General features: G+C 45.5%; 1 protein-coding gene across 7 annotated transcripts in view; it reads right to left on the reverse strand.

Moving 5' to 3' along the window:
* The window catches only part of LOC116949636 (prolow-density lipoprotein receptor-related protein 1-like), a 289,619-nt gene that overhangs the window by 195,600 nt on the left and 74,988 nt on the right, over positions 1-19,031 (reverse strand). For 6 of the 7 annotated variants that reach the window (XM_076069024.1, XM_032967210.2, XM_032967186.2 and 3 more), the window contains one exon: positions 5,048-5,170. The exons of the other annotated variant lie outside the window; for it this stretch is intronic. In XM_076069024.1, coding sequence (XP_075925139.1) covers positions 5,048-5,170 — 123 coding nt within the window. The remainder of the gene's footprint in view (positions 1-5,047; positions 5,171-19,031) is intronic. 7 annotated transcript variants of the gene reach the window in all.

Below are 19,031 nucleotides of genomic sequence, written 5' to 3' on the forward strand. Positions count from 1 at the left end.
TTGGAGGACGTTTTGTTGCAACCAACTTTTGATGGAAGCCAGCGCCGAAGTATGCATGGAGGCAGACGGGGGGGGGGGGGGGGGGTTTCAGACTCCGTGTGCAAGTAAATTTGAGTGTCGTCCGCATAGCAATGGACTTCAGGTCGATATTTCGGAGCAAATGACCAAGTGGGACCATATAAATACAAAAGAGAACAGGGCGAAGAACTGAATCTTGAGGAACCCCAAATGAAACAGGGTTAGGAGCAGATTTAAAATCTCCCCTGGATACGAACTGTTCCTGATTAGCTAGATAAGATCTGAACCAACGGAGAGCAGTTCCTGAAACCCCCGTGATGCTTTCCAAGCGATCAGTCAAGCTGTCACTTAGATGGCTTCAAAGGCTTGAACTCAGATCCAGAAAAGCGAGAATACTGGACGGAGAAGAGTCAGCAGCGATCAAAAGGTCGTTCACCACTTTAACCAGAGCTGCCTCAGTGCTGTGTCCGGCGCTGAACTCAGACTGGAATGGATCCAGCAAGCCATTAGAATGCAGATGGTGGTTCAACTGCAAGGCAACCAGGCGACCTTGGATAGGAAGGGTAGATTGGAGATTGGGCAATAATAATTTGGAACTTAGGAATCAAGGGCAGTCTTTTTCAGGAGAGGGGGAACAGCTGCAAGTTTTAGGGTGGAAGGGACAATACCGGAATTGAGAGATTGATTCAAAATGTTGGTTACAAATGGGCAGAGGAAATAGAAATTTTCTTGAATTAATTTGGTAGGGAAGGGATAGAGTGAACAAAACGTGGGTCGGGACTGAGCCACCAAATCAGAAATGGTTGATGGGGCAACCTTGAACAATTCTGATAATGGAGTCCCAAGGAATGGCGGGGAATTTTTTGGAATAGGGGCAGGGGAAGGAGATGAGGTAAGTCCGAGTCTCTTTACTTATCGTGTGTGAATTTACATAAACATACAGTATCTACACAGTACCTATGCAATGTACCGTATAAGTATCATCCAAATTAAGTTAGAAATCGTGCAGCTCTCATCTCAAAGGGCCAGCCTCTAGCCAGTGGTGGTAATTCCACATTACCATGGTGGAGATCAGTTTCCATCATATGACCACTGTTGACTCACAAAAACCCTCACAGAGTAACCACGAACCAGGATTGTAACTCGCAAGCACTCTAACCACGTAAAGTACAGAATGGCCCAAATATTACACCAACCTAAGACACTGCTCCGTTATAGTAACATTTTGGCTACTTAATTTGGGCTACCATGCATTACTTTTTTGACCATTAGAAACTTGATTTCACATGCTTGATAAAAAAATGCTTGGGTTACATCGCGTAAATGTGTCGTAAACCTACCTCCACCCGACAAAGCCAATTAGAGTAAGCTTTGCCACGTGAACAGAACGGGCAAATGTATTACTACTTCAGCACCACCTGTGTGTTGGAGATCAATCCCACAACATGGACAATTAAGTAAGATTTTTTTGCTGGTGATTACAACCAGCATCATCAGGCATTTGTCCCAAATGTGAAGGTGTCCTCCAAGACACATTGGCAGTGACGAGATCTAACCCATGAACGTTATCATGAATTTATATTGGTCGTGAAACCCTACGTTTTACAATTAATTGATCATGTTCTAATATGACAAAAATATTCAGAACTTCTGAAATATATACAATAGTTACATACCTTTGCTCAAAGAGAAGCATTTGCTGCAGACACAATTGGAGACAACATTCGTGTGCTGTGTCGAAATACATTTTTTGAAAGCAGTGTGCAACATGCCACTGTCAAAACGCATCGCTTGGACAAACTCAATTGTAAGGAGTGCAGTTTGAAATAAATGCTTTGGCTACTTTAGTACGCCAGAAATTTGTTTTTGTTACACAAAACCTTTCAGTGATTTTAGTTTCCGAGTGCATGTGTACCGATATCACTTTATCTTGATGCTGATAAGTGGCGGTCAGTAGGCCACCGCGCAAATGAGCCAATATCCCCTCCAACGCAAGAATATCCACACTACCCACTCCGGTATTCCATCGTGCTGCTTGGCGTGCGACGCACAATTACTTCACGCCCTAACGTGAATAACCGCAGTGACAATTACCGACCGAAATGAACAAAATGCGCCGCCGTTTTAATTCAAAATTACGGCCACCCGCCCTCTGCGTGTAAACTCCTCCAAGAGGGGCGGAGTGTGGGGATCTAGAAGACCGGGCTCAACCTGCCACCCGTCTGGGCCGCAGCGAGACACAGCGTGCTCAGCGGAGCAGCAAGACACAAATTGGTTTTGTGTGATGAATTATGAGTGAATGACAAAGACAAAGATCCCCCGTGTAGCCTTCAACAGACTGTTGGGGGTACGTGCCGTTGGAGAGCACCTATGGAGGTGGAGGCGGGGGGGGCAGCCCCAGGCACGGCCACCTTTGTCTCCCCAGTGGTGATGCTTAAACATTACACCAGGTACTCATTTACAGGCTGGGTCGACCTTGGGGAGGCCCTGGATAGGTTGATAAATTCTGCGCTGTTATTTGTCATGAGCAAGAATCAAACTCGGGCTGCCGGATTCTGTTGCACTAACCGGAACCCTACTACTCCCCCTGAACGACACACAAATTAACTTGAATTTTTTTTAGAACAGTGGCAAATACTCGGTGACAGATATAAATGGCAATTCAAGAAGTCATTATTTTTTCAAAGTATTAATTAAGCAAAAATTAGCAGGTATTATGCCAATGCTGTTTATTGGATTGAATGTCATAATATTATGCAGACATTCATCCCTCCCCCCCGCCCCCCTAAGATGTTCATGTTAATCCATGTGCCGCATGTACTGGAGAATTTACAATAATGCAACCCATTTTCTGTTATATAAAAAGATGAAATATTGAAATACTTCACATTCTTCAAACAGATGTATGGCGTTGTACAAATTCACTTAGGACTTAATATTTTATTCACTTCGTTCGTCCTTCTGACCAATATGTAAATTAAAGTAAAAATGTACCTGTGGTGTCTTATGCAACTGTGCATGGATATAAAGTAGACAACATCTGGCAAGCGCGGCAGGCTTTGTCTGACGAAAGTGCTCACTATTGCTCAGCACGTTCAGCAATCGAGACTGTGTGTCACGGGCAAATGAGGCTCCCTCTGGGGAGCCAAAAGGTCACCTGCACATACAAGGGCACATCAGTGTGCAGAGTCGCCCTGGGGTAGAGTGGGCAGCGAGTAGTGTGCAAAGCACCGAGTGAACGTTATCACAGCACGTGCCTGCGCGTGCGTGTGTGGTGTGTAGTGTGGTGTGTAGTGTGCGTCCGCGTGTTGCGTGTGCGTCACCCGGCTTGGACATGACTGGAAACAGAGTGGCAGTCACGTTCTGCCTTTCGCCTCTGAGTTCAAGCGCTGCTCGAGTTGAAGTGATATTGTATGATGCGCAACAGTGTTGGTCACAAACTGTGACATTCTTATCCCGCGGGTGTGTTAACTATGAATGTATGTGCAGTCTGCTTCACAGTGGAGTGGATGTTACATATATATAAATGACGTTATGTGCAAGACTAGGTCATCGTGTGCCGACGGCATGGGCCAAGCCTGCCAAATTGTAAAAAAAAAATAGCCCGCAAAATTACGTAATAGGAAACATACAGAGAAATCGCCACTCCCTGCCGCAAAACACTTGGCAGGATCCTCCTGAAACATAGTCATGAGATTCGGTCGGTGAGGCTCTCCGGGGTAAAACAGCTTAATAATATTATCTGTTATTGATGCCGCAGCGTTTGAAGTTTCCTGTTCATTGTTGCATGTGGTTTAGTTTCTAGACTATGTAGCAATCGTGTGGTTCCATGGCTCGAGAAGTGTTAAAACATTGCCGTTTGGTAAACGTGTCAAACATGTTCACCCACCGTTGCATACAAATTTGCATTTTTATAGTCTTGGAAAATGAGGAAGCTGCCAAAAGAAAATGCGAAGTTTGCTCAATCAAATGTTTAAAAGGGTAAATAGGGAAAATGGCATCAAAGTATGAAGGGGGGAATACATGTATAGCAATGCATATTCTGTATAAATAAAATATACAATTTCAAATTGTTATCTGTTGAAGAAGGAATAATGAGATGACTTCTCGATGGCATGTATTTTCAAAGGCTAAGGAAATAATTAGGCATCGCCAGAGGGAGAAGGCAGTGTTTTTTTTGGTAAAGCCAATGGTACTGTAGTCATCATGGCTGAGAAACAGGGCACAGCAACACAGCAGCTTTGTTGCCGTCGGTGCCCACACATTTGTCACGTGACGTATTATTATCATTATTTATTGTTACGCTTGTTTACTCAGGAAAGGCTCACCGAATCTCGAGACTCTTTTTCAGGAGGACCCTTCTGGGTTCTCACAGAAGGTAACAACGATCGCCATGCTTTTACAAATCACCTAATGCTTCAGCACACAGCGGCCTACTCGTTTCGAACGTTAACGGAACCACTAATGGCTGCTGTTGAAGCAGAATGCGGATTTTGTAAGTAAAAACTATAAACTAAACTATTTTTTTTATTTTACCAGCGAAGGCCCACTGAGCTATGTAGCTCTTTTTTCTGACGCGACCTAGCCACAAATGATAGCCCAACGAAGTGGTTAATGACGTGGAAATGTATAGCTCTCAACGCATATTCATTCTAAATATGGAGGGGAAAACCGGAGGACCTGGAGAAAAATCCACGCGACCACCACGGGGAGAGACACGCAGACTCCAAATATACAGCAGCAGGCGTCAGCGTCGGGCTGGAACCCACAACCTCCTGTATACCTGGCGAGGTGCTTAACATCTCCTAGCCACCGTGATGATGACGAGAGAGAGAGAGAGACACACACAAACTCCAAAAATGCAGCATGCCTCAGGGTTGGGATCGAACCCACGACCTCCTGCATACCAGGCGAGCGACGTAACATCTCGCCACCGCGAACTCATTAACCGAGGCGCGGCTTGCCGAAATGTAACCACGAAAGCTCCGTAGCGAGCGGCGAGCGCGGCGCCACGTCTCAAGCCACTCACAGACATCGGCGGCTTCATCCGAGCCATCGGGGCAGTCGTCATCGCCATCGCACATCCACCCCAGGGAGATGCACGTCCGCCCGTTTTTGCACGTGAACTGCATGGTGCTGCAGGTTTTGGAGGCTGAAGAACACAACACCGACAGCGTGAAATACAATCAGAACCCATCCTATAAGTGACATCTTCATAGCACCTGCAAGACACAAAGGATGCTATTGACAATGTTTCCAATTTTTGGTTAAGTTGATTCGATGTGTTACACGGATGGTCGCGTTTAGCGAGATGCCTGGCTATTTTGCACGGGAGGTCCCATGGTAACGTGAGCATAGCAACAGCAAGACAAAGACAAAAACGTCAATATTTCAGATAACGAAATAAATGGCCCCAAAACACATCAAGTACAAAAAAACTCCAGCGCAGTCTTCGAGATAGTCTGGTCCCTTCACCTGATGAAGGCCGCTTGTGTTGTGGCCGAAACGTCGTGATTTTTGTTGTTTTATTTTTTTACCTACGTGACTTTACCGAATAGAACCAAAGAGTATGGATCCTTGCAGTCACGAAAGCTTCAAATCTAGAACTATGAACGGTAAACAAATCCCGATTTGAATAGAAAGGTGATGTTCTGCAAAACAAATGCTGCTCAAATGAATACCACTGTAAAAAGCCAGTGGAGTTACAGACTCAAAATATGATTTTGTTTGTCCCCACGGACAGAGTGGACCTTTGGTTATGTTTGCTTTCACCCATGATGCTCCATGGCAATACGCAATGAATTTGCGTACAATCATTCCTTCAAGGCCGTGTTTGGTGTCATGTTGACACGTACGGTGTTGTACATACTGTATGCACAACCCACACTAGCACATCACACAATTCGCAGGAAATTAAAATGCCTGAGGACATTCAAACCCAAATGGACTAAGTGGACCGGCAATGGTGAGACACACGAGTGAAAAACCTGTGATGGATCATTTTGTTACGGACACAGACAATGAGTTAAGGACTAACATGCCAAACTCCAGAAGTGGGGAGGTGTACGCCCATCGGTAGAGTGTGTGTGCATTCCAGAGTTACCGTGGCAGTACCACAGTAAAAATGACAGGAGCCGATATGCAATGCACAATTATGACACCTTTAAGTCGAGTCCCGGCCAGCATTATGCAAACTCCACAATATAGCATGTGTATTCATGGCTTGATTGCAACGAGGATGACGCTACGTCACACACAATTACAGCAAATCAATATACCTAGGTATGGCCTTAGATGTTCCGGAAATAACCAACTCGGTTCCCACCAGGCACTGGGCCGAGTGGTAGAGTGAGGGGCTCACAGTCGGAAGGTTGTGGAGTACACGTCCCAGTTTGGGGGGGGGGGGGGGGTATGGTGGGGGGGGGGGGGGTTGACTCGGCCCATTACCCCTCTGAGGGCAATAAAATGGGCACCAATTTGTGGGGAGGTCAAGGTTCACCCCTCCCCCCAGCCCGCCAATGAAATGTGAAATTCCCCCCGCCACTGTCTCGGGGCTGTGAACGGGAGATGATAAGCAACGCATCATCGCCCGCTTAATAACAAACAAAACAATCGCTCAATTTGCAAAGCGCCTTTCATCGACGATCTCAAAGCGCCGCACGAGATACAGCGGCAAATAAAAGTAAGTCGTGAAACAACAAAATCATCTATATATAGTTCAAAATAAGTGGAAGCGTAGAGATACGAATGAAGATGTGTTTAAAAATAGCCACAGACTTAACACAAGCTTTCCAGAGTATGGGGGAGCCACGCGGGAAAATGCTCAGTCGCGCATTGACCGAATCCTCGACCTAGGATCATAGAGAAGATGTACATGCCCAGATCCTCGAGGCATTTAGGGGACATGTGGGTGCCTCTGGAGTAGGCTGAGAGAAGGTGGTCCAGAGTGTTTTGAGCTAGTGAAAGGATTTTGAATTGAAGCATTTGAAATTGCAGAAGCCAGTTACACATACAAGCCAGGAAGAAATAACACGAACTTGACGAATGTTCAACACATGAATGTCCTAATGAGGACTTCGCCTATGTTGCCATGGCCCCATCGTATGCCTCCAAATTGTCATCATACGTTGTATTACTTAGACCCCCGAGGACTCTGTAACGCCACGCACCTCCACCTCGACATCCAGACATGCAATTATACCAAGAAAGAAAAATGTTCATCATAATTTTGAACACGTAAGTTCATTTAATGATAGGGAAATGCATCTGTAAAAAAATAAATGATATTGTGACGTGACGAGAGCATGCAATTACGTTGTGCCTCCGAGGGCAGACAAAGGAAATATATATGTATATCGCAAGGGAAGCACTAAATACTAAATGCTGAATACAAGTCAGGCGTGGTGATGCACAGCTGAAATCCAGCACTGTAGGGACAAAGTTACTTTTACTCTTTATCTCCCTCCCACTCAATAGGAACCAGCCAAGTACCCCGACATTGCACTTTTCAAAATACAATTATTGAGTCCCAATGAGACTGGGGAAAGGAGATATATTATTATACGCAGACCTAGCAGATATCACTCTCCTGCCCCAGCCACCTACAACTCACCTAGCTTCTGCAAGAAGCCTGCTCATCTGCAAGAGGCAGACCTAAAAGCTACCGAGTGAAAGTTATGTACGGTGCGAAAGATGTTCAACATATATGCATACATACAAACATAGATATATTCTGCTTAACGTGTTGGTGATAGTTACAGTGCAAGTGCCGTGAGTGGAAATATTGGCAGAGAAACCAATCTGTGTATTAAGTTTGCAGGGGTAAACGTTACTAATGGATGTGGGATTAAGTGGCCTTCGACTCCTGGAAGTATAACTCATTCTTTTTTTCAACAGTCTTTACTCTACTTAACCAATGGCACGTGCTGCAGACCAGCTCTCATAAATTAAGGTGGAGAGAAGAAATCAATGGCCCTAGACACGTTGGGGATGATGATTTCTATCACGGTACCGAAGAAAAATCCAGCCGGGTGGTGCTGTGGTTCCTGCAATGTTCACAATCATAAGGTTGTGGCCTCTCGTCATGGTCAAGGGTCAACCCGGCACCATAATTTCTGCACGATCCACACCATTGCCAATACACCATGGAGGGGAAAAAATACTTAATTATTGTCCAATTTGAAAGAAAGACCTCTGCCACGGGATGTGCGATTTTTGTTACCTTCTGATTCAGGGCTGTGAACAAAGATGCGTGCTGGCCTAGGTGCCTGTTCGAGCAGAGAGACACCGTGGAGTTTGAATGACGGAAGAGGACATGTTCATCAATCAATCAATCAATATCGGGTCGCTTTTCCGAACTGAATCGGGTTGCTAGGACAGCGACTCCGCCAAGGCCCTTCCTCCATCCTGCCCTGTCCTCCGCCAGCAACATCAACTGTGGCTCCACGATCTGCGGTTTCTCCTCGGCTAGGCGCACCACCCCGGTCTATCCAGCACGATCGCGAGCGGCCTCTGGGTCTTTTGCCTGGGGGACGTCCTTCGAACCTCTCCCGGGGAGGAGTCTTTCTTTCGGCATCCTTAGCAGATGACTCATCCACCGTAGCTGGCTTCGTTCCACGCTCAATAGTGCCGACTGGACGTCGAGTCTCTGGCGGATAGCCATGCTTCTCACCCGATCCCAGAGAGAGAGCCCTGCCACCCTGCGCAGGAAGCCCATTTCTGTAGCTTGCACCCTTGAGCGCGTCCTTCCCATCAGGATCCATGTTTCATGGCGGTGTTTATCGAAAAGCAATTTCATATCTCCATTGAAATGCAGATTTTAATGGGACTTTGAGTTTTATGCAGATCTCAGTCTGTTTGCAACACAAATTCCATCTTTATAAATATGCAAAGCCGTCCAATTAGAGTTTCAAAGTATCTCCGTCTCACTGATAATGTATCACCATAATTCCCCTTTGTCTGTCTCCTTGTTTCTGTGTGTGTGTCAAAACTAAACTTTCAATTTGGCCAGGTAAGGCCCACTGAGCTAAATAACTGTTTTTTCAGAAGCAACCTGGCCACAACAAAGTGGCTTATCAGGTGGACATTTATAACAGCCAAAAACTCAAAAATCATGTTTCTAAAATGTGGAGGGAAAACCCTCTAAGAAAAATCCACGCGACCACGAGGAGAACAGGCACACTCCAAATATGCAGGCGTCCGGGTTGGGATCAAACCCACAACCTCCTGCACACCAGGCGAGGTAGTTAACATTTCGCCACCGCGGTGCCCCTGGGGCACCCCCCTTTCCACAGTTAGTGTTCAGGCGGCTCTCTGTGTGGGATGGACAGGGATCAGCCCAAATCCTATTGAATTTGATGCAGTGCAATATCGCTGTATAACATAGCAATTGAACTTCATGGCTGCAAAAAATGAATTATGCATCTGTGTCCTAGCACAAGAAAGCATCGCAAATATTGATTTAAAGCTTTCGTGACTGCAGGGATTCATATTATTGGTTCTTTCGGTAAAGTCAAGTAGAAGGGAAACAATAAAATAATACAAATATAAAACAATAAAATTCTCACGACGTTTCGACTGCAACACAAGCAATCATCATCAGGTGTGAAAACCACGGCAAGAAAATTTGAAAAAAAAGTGGCGGTTTTTTTAACGTTAGCACCACGGAGAGCGATTTGGCAGTTATTCAGATGGACGAGTTCGTCTATGTTCGGAAAAGAGGGGGGAGACTAAAATAATGGATGCGGTCTGAAAGCCACTGTAAGCGTGAACAATCAATATAGAGCCGAAATGGTTTATCAAATCCTTCCAATGATTGCTAAGCCAGAATCCATCTTCTCGGTTGAAATTGTCTCTGTGTATATGTGGATAGCCTCATGAACGAATCTCTCATGGTAGCCAGATGGCTTGCAAAGAACATCTGTCTTGGAGAAGTCAATGTCATGTGAGCCTACTGAATTATAACAGTGATCTGCCACTGCCGAGGTGTTGGTCCTACCGTGTTTTAGGTCTGCTTTGTGTTCACGAATGCGGTCCGAGACATGTCGCTTGGCTACCATGAGAGATTCGTTCATGAGGCTATCCACATATACATATACAAACACAGAGACAATTTCAACCGAGAAGATGGATTCTGGCTTAGGAATCATTGGAAGGATTTGATAAACTATTTCGGGTCTTAATTGATTATTCACGCTTAAGGTGGCTTTCAGACCGCATCCATTATTTTCGTCTCCGCCCTCCTCTTTTCCGAACATAGATGGACTCGTCCATCTGAATAACTGCCAAATCGCTCTCCGTGGTGCTAACGTAAAAAACGCCACTTTTTTCAAATTTTCTTGCCGTGATTTTCACACCTGATGATGATTGCTTGTTTTGCAGTCGAAACGTCATGAGAATTTTATTGTTTAATATTTTCATTATTTTATTGTTTCCCTTCTACGTGACTTTACCGAAAGAACCAAGAATATACATCGCAAATATGTTCAAATTAGTGAACATTATTATATATACTCGCAGCAAAAAATAATTTGTTTACTTGAAGATTCAATTTTTATATTCTTTGGGTCTTTCAGTAAAGTCACGTAGATAGGTTCAAAGAAAATAACAAAATAACAAAAATCTACGAAGTTTCGATCGCAACACAAGCGGTTGTGTTGTGATAAAAACGGTTGTGTTGCGATCGAAACGTCGTAGTTTTTTTGTTATTTTGTTATTTTCTTTGAACCTATCTACGTGACTTTACCGAAAGACCCAAAGAATATGAATTCTCGCAGTCACGAAAGCTTTAAGTCAAGATTCAATTTTGTATCGAATGACAGCAATTTTCCATTTATTAAAACAAAGGATTTCAATAAAAATAGACCAAACAATAGACAAACCTGCGGTGTGCATGATTTAACAAACACTCGAACACCTGCAGATATAAATGCAGCTCTGGCGACTGCTTTGCCTAAATGAGCATTTTGGCAGTGTGCATTTCCTGTTCACAGCCCTGAGCCAGTGGTGGAAATGTAACGTTCCCCTGGCAGGGATTGAGTCGATTTACTGGACAACCACCATTGATTTCACCACATAGTGATACTCGTTTAATCAACACCCCAGTCGGATGATGAGCTGAGTCAACCCCAAACCAAGGCTTGAACTCGCAACCTCCAGGTTTCAAGCAGATCATCATCACAGAGCAACCTGGTCGGTTATCTAGTGAGTTTCAACAAATATGAACACTTAAGAGACATTAATTACAAAAATAAGCAACCAAACACGCACCCTGGAAAGATAAGAGTGGCCATTGCGCATTACTTTCGCATGCGCGTGAGTTGGCTATTTGGAATGCACAGCTCATAGCTGCACGCACTGCGATGGGACAGCTACGGCAATATTCATCCCAGGGTTTGGACCTTGCAGAGCCCCAAAAGTCGAGGAGGAAGAGGAGGATGAGATACCAGGGGACACAAGCTGACAGTGCTGCTAATGGGACCCTGGAGTACATATCACCAATACTACTTTTATCCAGGATGAAGACATCGCAGTAATGCAAAGGTAAGCTTACGGATTTTGTGAAACATAAAAAAAATCAATTGTGCCATTAAAATAAATAAAATTGCGCGGCGAGTTGACGCTTGAGTTAAATGTCACCAAAAAGCCTTTTTTCGGACAAACATGTCTTTTCGGCGTGATTTTATGAAATGGACACCGAATCGAATTTTTTTTATTAAGGGCTCTCATGAGTCCTTTCCAAAAGCGGGGAGCAAAACAAGAAAAGCCTTTGATCACCCTGGGTGCATATTTTTAATTGAGACACCTACACAGTGCTGTGTCTAATTGAGACACCTACACAGTGCTGTGTCTAATTGAGACAGCCTACACAGTGCTGTGTCTAATTGAGACACCTACACAGTACTGTGTCTAATTGAGACAGCCTACACAGTGCTGTGTCTAATTGAGACAGCCTACACAGTGCTGTGTCTAATTGAGACAGCCTACACAGTACTCTTTGGTTCTATTGGGTAAAGTCACATAGGTGAAAATAAAATAACAAAAAATCACGACGTTTCGGTCACAACACAAGCGGCCTTCATCAGGTGAAGGGACGAGACTGTCAGGAGGACAGCGCTGGAGTGGAAGAAGCCACACTCAGATCACGACCTTTAAGCTGTGTGAGAAGAAAACACCTACACCTACACAGTGCTGTATCTAATTGAGACAACCTACACAGTGCTGTGTCTAATTGAGACAACCTACACAGTGCTATATCTAATTGAGACAACCTACACAGTCCTGTGTCTAATTGAGACAGCCTACACAGTGCTGTGTCTAATTGAGACACCTACACAGTGCTGTGTCTAATTGAGACAACCTACACAGTGCTGTGTCTAATTGAGACAGCCTACACAGTGCTGTGTCTAATTGAGACACCTACACGGTGCTGTGTCTAATTGAGACAACCTACATGGTGCTGTGTCTAATTGAGACACCTACACAGTCCTGTGTCTAATTGAGACAACCTACACAGTGCTGTGTCTAATTGAGACAACCTACACAGTGCTGTGTCTAATTGAGACAATCTACACAGTGCTGTGTCTAATTGAGACAGCCTACACAGTGCTGTGTCTAATTGAGACACCTACACGGTGCTGTGTCTAATTGAGACAACCTACACGGTGTTGTGTCTAATTGAGACAACCTACACAGTGCTGTGTCTAATTGAGACAGCCTACACAGTGCTGTGTCTAATTGAGACAGCCTACACAGTGCTGTGTCTAATTGAGACAGCCTGTGTCTAATTGAGACAACCTACACAGTCCTGTGTCTAATTGAGACAACCTACACAGTCCTGTGTCTAATTGAGACACCTACACAGTGCTGTGTCTAATTGAGACAGCCTACACAGTGCTGTGTCTAATTGAGACACCTACACAGTGCTGTGTCTAATTGAGACACCTACACAGTCCTGTGTCTAATTGAGACAGCCTACACAGTACTCTTTGGTTCTATTGAGTAAAGTCACGTAGGTGAAAATAAAATAACAAAAAAATTAACAAAAAATCACGACGTTTCGGCCACAACACAAGTGGCCTTCATCAGGTGAAGGGACGAGACTGTCTGGAGGACAGCGCTGGAGTGGAAGAAGCCACACTCAGATCACGACCTTTAAGCTGTGTGAGAAGAAAAACACCTACACCTACACAGTGCTGTGTCAAATTGAGACAACCTACACAGTGCTGTGTCTAATTGAGACACCTACACAGTCCTGTGTCTACTTGAGGCAACCTACACAGTGCTGTGTCTAATTGAGACACCTACACAGTGCTGTGTCTAATTGAGACAACCTACACAGTCCTGTGTCTAATTGAGACAGCCTACACAGTGCTGTGTCTGATTGAGACACCTACACAGTGCTGTGTCTAATTGAGACACCTACACAGTGCTGTGTCTAATTGAGACACCTACACAGTGCTGTGTCTAATTGAGACAGCCTACACAGTGCTGTGTCTAATTGAGACACCTACACAGTGCTGTGTCTAATTGAGACACCTACACAGTGCTGTGTCTAATTGAGACACCTACACAGTGCTGTGTCTAATTGAGACACCTACACAGTGCTGTGTCTAATTGAGACAACCTACACAGTGCTGTGTCTAATTGAGACACCTACACAGTGCTGTGTCTAATTGAGACACCTACACAGTGCTGTGTCTAATTGAGACAGCCTACACAGTGCTGTGTCTAATTGAGACACCTACACAGTGCTGTGTCTAATTGAGACACCTACACAGTGCTGTATCTAATTGAGACAGCCTACACAGTCCTGTGTCTAATTGAGACACCTACACAGTCCTGTGTCTAATTGAGACACCTACACAGTGCTGTGTCTAATTGAGACAACCTACACGGTGCTGTGTCTAATTGAGACAGCCTACACAGTCCTGTGTCTAATTGAGACACCTACACAGTCCTGTGTCTAATTGAGACACCTACACAGTGCTGTGTCTAATTGAGACAGCCTACACAGTGCTGTGTCTAATTGAGACAGCCAACACAGTCATGTGTCTAATTGAGACACCTACACAGTCATGTGTCTAATTGAGACACCTACACAGTGCTGTGTCTAATTGAGACAACCTACACAGTGCTGTGTCTAATTGAGACAGCCTACACAGTGCTGTGTCTAATTGAGACACCTACACAGTGCTGTGTCTAATTGAGACACCTACACAGTGCTGTGTCTAATTGAGACAGCCTACACAGTGCTGTGTCTAATTGAGACACCTACACAGTGCTGTGTCTAATTGAGACAGCCTACACAGTACTGCGTCTAATTGAGACAGCCTACACAGTACTGTGTCTAATTGAGACACCTACACAGTGCTGTGTCTAATTGAGACAACCTACACGGTGCTGTGTCTAATTGAGACAACCTACACAATGCTGTGTCTAATTGAGACAACCTACACAGTGCTGTGTCTAATTGAGACAGCCTACACAGTGCTGTCTAATTGAGACAGCCTGTGTCTAATTGAGACACCTACACAGTGCTGTGTCTAATTGAGACACCTACACAGTGCTGTGTCTAATTGAGACACCTACACAGTGCTGAATCTAATTGAGACAGCCTACACAGTGCTGTGTCTAATTGAGACACCTACACAGTGCTGTGTCTAATTGAGACACCTACACAGTCCTGTGTCTAATTGAGACACCTACACAGTGCTGTGTCTAATTGAGACAACCTACACAGTGCTGTGTCTAATTGAGACAACCTACACAGTGCTGTGTCTAATTGAGACAACCTACACAGTGCTGTGTCTAATTGAGACAACCTACACAGTGCTGTGTCTAATTGAGACAGCCTACACAGTGCTGTGTCTAATTGAGACACCTACACAGTGCTGTGTCTAATTGAGACACCTACACAGTCCTGTGTCTAATTGAGACACCTACACAGTGCTGTGTCTAATTGAGACAGCCTACACGGTGCTGTGTCTAATTGAGACAGCCAACACAGTCATGTGTCTAATTGAGACACCTACACAGTGCTGTGTCTAATTGAGACACCTACACAGTGCTGTGTCTAATTGAGACAGCCTACACAGTGCTGTGTCTAATTGAGACAGCCTGTGTCTAATTGAGACAACCTACACAGTGCTGTGTCGAATTGGGACACCTACACAGTGCTGTGTCTAATTGAGACAACCTACACAGTGCTGTGTCTAATTGAGACAACCTACACAGTGCTGTGTCGAATTGAGACACCTACACAGTGCTGTGTCTAATTGATACAGCCTGTGTCTAATTGAGACACCTACACAGTTCTGTGTCGAATTGAGACAGCCTGTGTCTAATTGAGACAACCTACACAGTGCTGTGTCTGATTGAGACAACCTACACAGTGCTGTGTCTAATTGAGACAACCTACACAGTACTGTGTCTAATTGAGACAACCTACACAGTACTGTGTCTAATTGAGACAGCCTACACGGTGCTGTCTAATTGAGACAGCCTACACAGTACTGTGTCTAATTGAGACAGCCTACACAGTGCTGTCTAATTGAGACAACCTACACAGTGCTGTGTCTAATTGAGACACCTACACAGTGCTGTGTCTAATTGAGACAACCTACACAGTGCTGTGTCTAATTGAGACACCTACACAGTACTGTGTCTAATTGAGACAGCCTACACAGTGCTGTCTAATTGAGACAGCCTGTGTCTAATTGAGACAACCTACACAGTCCTGTGTCTAATTGAGACAACCTACACGGTGCTGTGTCTAATTGAGACAACCTACACAGTCCTGTGTCTAATTGAGACAGCCTACACAATCCTGTGTCTAATTGAGACACCTACACAGTGCTGTGTCTAATTGAGACACCTACACAGTGCTGTGTCTAATTGAGACAACCTACACAGTGCTGTGTCTAATTGAGACAGCCTACACAGTCCTGTGTCTAATTGAGACAGCCTACACAGTGCTGTGTCTAATTGAGACACCTACACAGTGCTGTGTCTAATTGAGACAGCCTACACAGTGCTGTGTCTAATTGAGACACCTACACAGTCCTGTGTCTAATTGAGACAACCTACACGGTGCTGTGTCTAATTGAGACAGCCTACACAGTGCTGTCTAATTGAGACAGCCTGTGTCTAATTGAGACACCTACACAGTGCTGTGTCTAATTGAGACAGCCTACACAGTGCTGTGTCTAATTGAGACAACCTACACAGTCCTGTGTCTAATTGAGACAACCTACACGGTGCTGTATCTAATTGAGACAACCTACACAGTGCTGTGTCTAATTGAGACAACCTACACAGTGCTGTGTCTAATTGAGACAACCTACACAGTGCTGTGTCTAATTGAGACAACCTACACAGTGCTGTGTCTAATTGAGACAACCTACACAGTGCTGTGTCTAATTGAGACAACCTACACAGTGCTGTGTCTAATTGAGACAACCTACACAGTACTGTGTCTAATTGAGACAGCCTACACAGTGCTGTCTAATTGAGACAGCCTGTGTCTAATTGAGACACCTACACAGTGCTGTGTCTAATTGAGACAACCTACACAGTGCTGTGTCTAATTGAGACAGCCTACACAGTGCTGTGTCTAATTGAGACAGCCTCCACAGTGCTGTGTCTAATTGAGACAGCCTACACAGTGCTGTGTCTAATTGAGACACCTACACAGTGCTGTGTCTAATTGAGACAGCCTACAGAGTGCTGTGTCTAATTGAGACAACCTACACAGTGCTGTGTCTAATTGAGACAACCTACACAGTGCTGTGTTTTATTGAGACACCTCCATAGTCCTGTGTCTTGCTAACCAAGTAAACTACCCTGGGACACAGAGAAACAAGATTTCATTCAGGTCCAGTTCTGAGTTTTGTCCATATCGTCTACAAAAGCTCACTCTGAGGTGGCCCCTTGACATAATTACTCGCCGCACGTAATAAACAGCACATCTTTCTTCACCATCAGGCTCACAATAAACAGATTATGGAACTGCAATTACATTTTTTACTCTGCCAAGCACATGTAAACCACGCTTATATGTCACATAAAGAAGGGTACACTCTCTCTCTCTCTCTTTTGCCACACGGGGCCCGAATGTGGTATTCGACTTGCTGTCATCAGAAATGACTGCCCGCTAACCTTTTTCGTTCTGCGCAAACTATGCATTTGCTTCGCGGTGTGCTTTTTTTTTGTCCGATTGGATACCGCTCGCAGGACCAGCCACGGGAGTGCATACTCTTTGGTTCTTTCGGTAATGTCACGTAGGTGTAGTGTTCGATTTCACTCGGACAACTTCTGTCTTTCTTCGAACACCGCTTTATTTACAACTCTCCGCATGTCCTCAATATTCCACAGTATCCATGTCGCCACGGCTCGCTCGCCGTGTTTCACTCGACTCGCTCGGCACCTTTGTCTCTCCACTCCCCACGATTACTTCGCTTGCTCCGCACTCAGCGACTCCGCACTCAGCAACTCCGCACTCAGCAACTCCGCTCTCTCCACTACTGGCTATTCTCGTCTCCAGCTCTGCTATCGCTACGCTCTCTCCACTGCTAACTACTTCTCTTCCTCAGCTCCGCTATCGTTACGCTCTCCCTACTGCTAGCTGCTCTCTTCTTCAGCTCCGCTATCGTTACGCTCTCTCTACTGCTAGCTGCTTCTCTTCTTCAGCTTCGCTCTACACTGTTTCCAAACTCCGTCTCCAACTCTGTCTCCAAACTCTGTTTCCAATTCTGTCTCCAAACTCTGTTTCCAATTCTGTCTCCAAACTTTGTCCCCCACTCTGTCTCCAAACACTCCTCCAAACTCCACGTATTGCCTCGTCCAGCTCCCAACTCCAACTCTCCAAGCTCTCCGCTCTTCAACCCCCCTCCAAGCTCTCCACCATTCAACCCAACTCTCCTCTGTTGACTCCGACTCCCGCTCTTATACCCGCTCTCATTGCACCCCCAATTAATTAACCCGCGTCCCAACGGCGCTCCGCATGACCGTCGCTCCTGTTTCTCGCCAGACTTTCAGACGCCTCTCCAGCCCTGGCAACAGCACCAACCAATCACAGCCATTCACGGCTCACTCAGCTTAATTGCCCCAACATAACCTGCACTGTATTCGCCTTCGCTATAGGCTGACCCAAGATAACCCGTACTGTCTGTGTGATCATGTAATCACGCTGTTTCCACAACGCACCATCGTACCCCACTACGTCACCCCCCCCCCCCCGTGATAAAAAAAATCTAACCGTCCCGGCTACGATGACACTTCGACCTCTGGGTAGTGGAGTACCTCGGACATAACAATGAACAACAACATAACAACAACAACACCAACGCATCACAGAAACATATGTACAACAGCCGTACGAGGCATAAAAGTCAATAGAAAGTTCTTCATCGGGAGCAAGTTCCAGCGGCCAGTCTTCAACGAGTTCACGTGGCCGAGTCCCCAGGGGAGGCGAGCACGCGTTCCACTCCCCCCTTCAAGTCCACATCCAGCCAGCACAACCGGCGACTCCAAGGGGGGCAGGCACAGGAATCCTGTGACGAGAGAAACCAACCCTCCTGAGGCATCACTCGACGAACACTCGCCTCGGCTCGTCGGACACAACAGTCACCCGGCCAGGGAAGTGGAGATGATCAATTCCGCGCGGCGGAAGGAACCAAAATACACATTCTACAATCAGCCCAAAATCACACAATTACCCATGCACACACAAAATGGCAGCCGCATGCTTGGACGGCAATCCCGCAATCCCCGCGCACCCGCATATCTCCGTGGTTCTCCCCGCACTCCTATCCCAGTATACTCCTCTGGGAATCAAAACAGACAACGTGTTTCGCACCCTCCGACGCCTCTGCGCATCGCCGCCGTTTGTCGCACGAATCGGCCATAGCGGGGGAATCTTAAACCAGTGTTTCTCCAAGACTAGCGTTGCCACAATAAGCTGCCCAAACCGAGTTGAGAAGACACATCGTTATCTCACTGCACAACATGCACCC

Source organism: Petromyzon marinus, chromosome 2 (assembly GCF_048934315.1).
Source record: "Petromyzon marinus isolate PM22_M1 ecotype Great Lakes invasive population chromosome 2, UKy_Petmar_22M1.pri1.0, whole genome shotgun sequence".
Taxonomy (NCBI): Eukaryota; Metazoa; Chordata; class Hyperoartia; order Petromyzontiformes; family Petromyzontidae; genus Petromyzon; species Petromyzon marinus.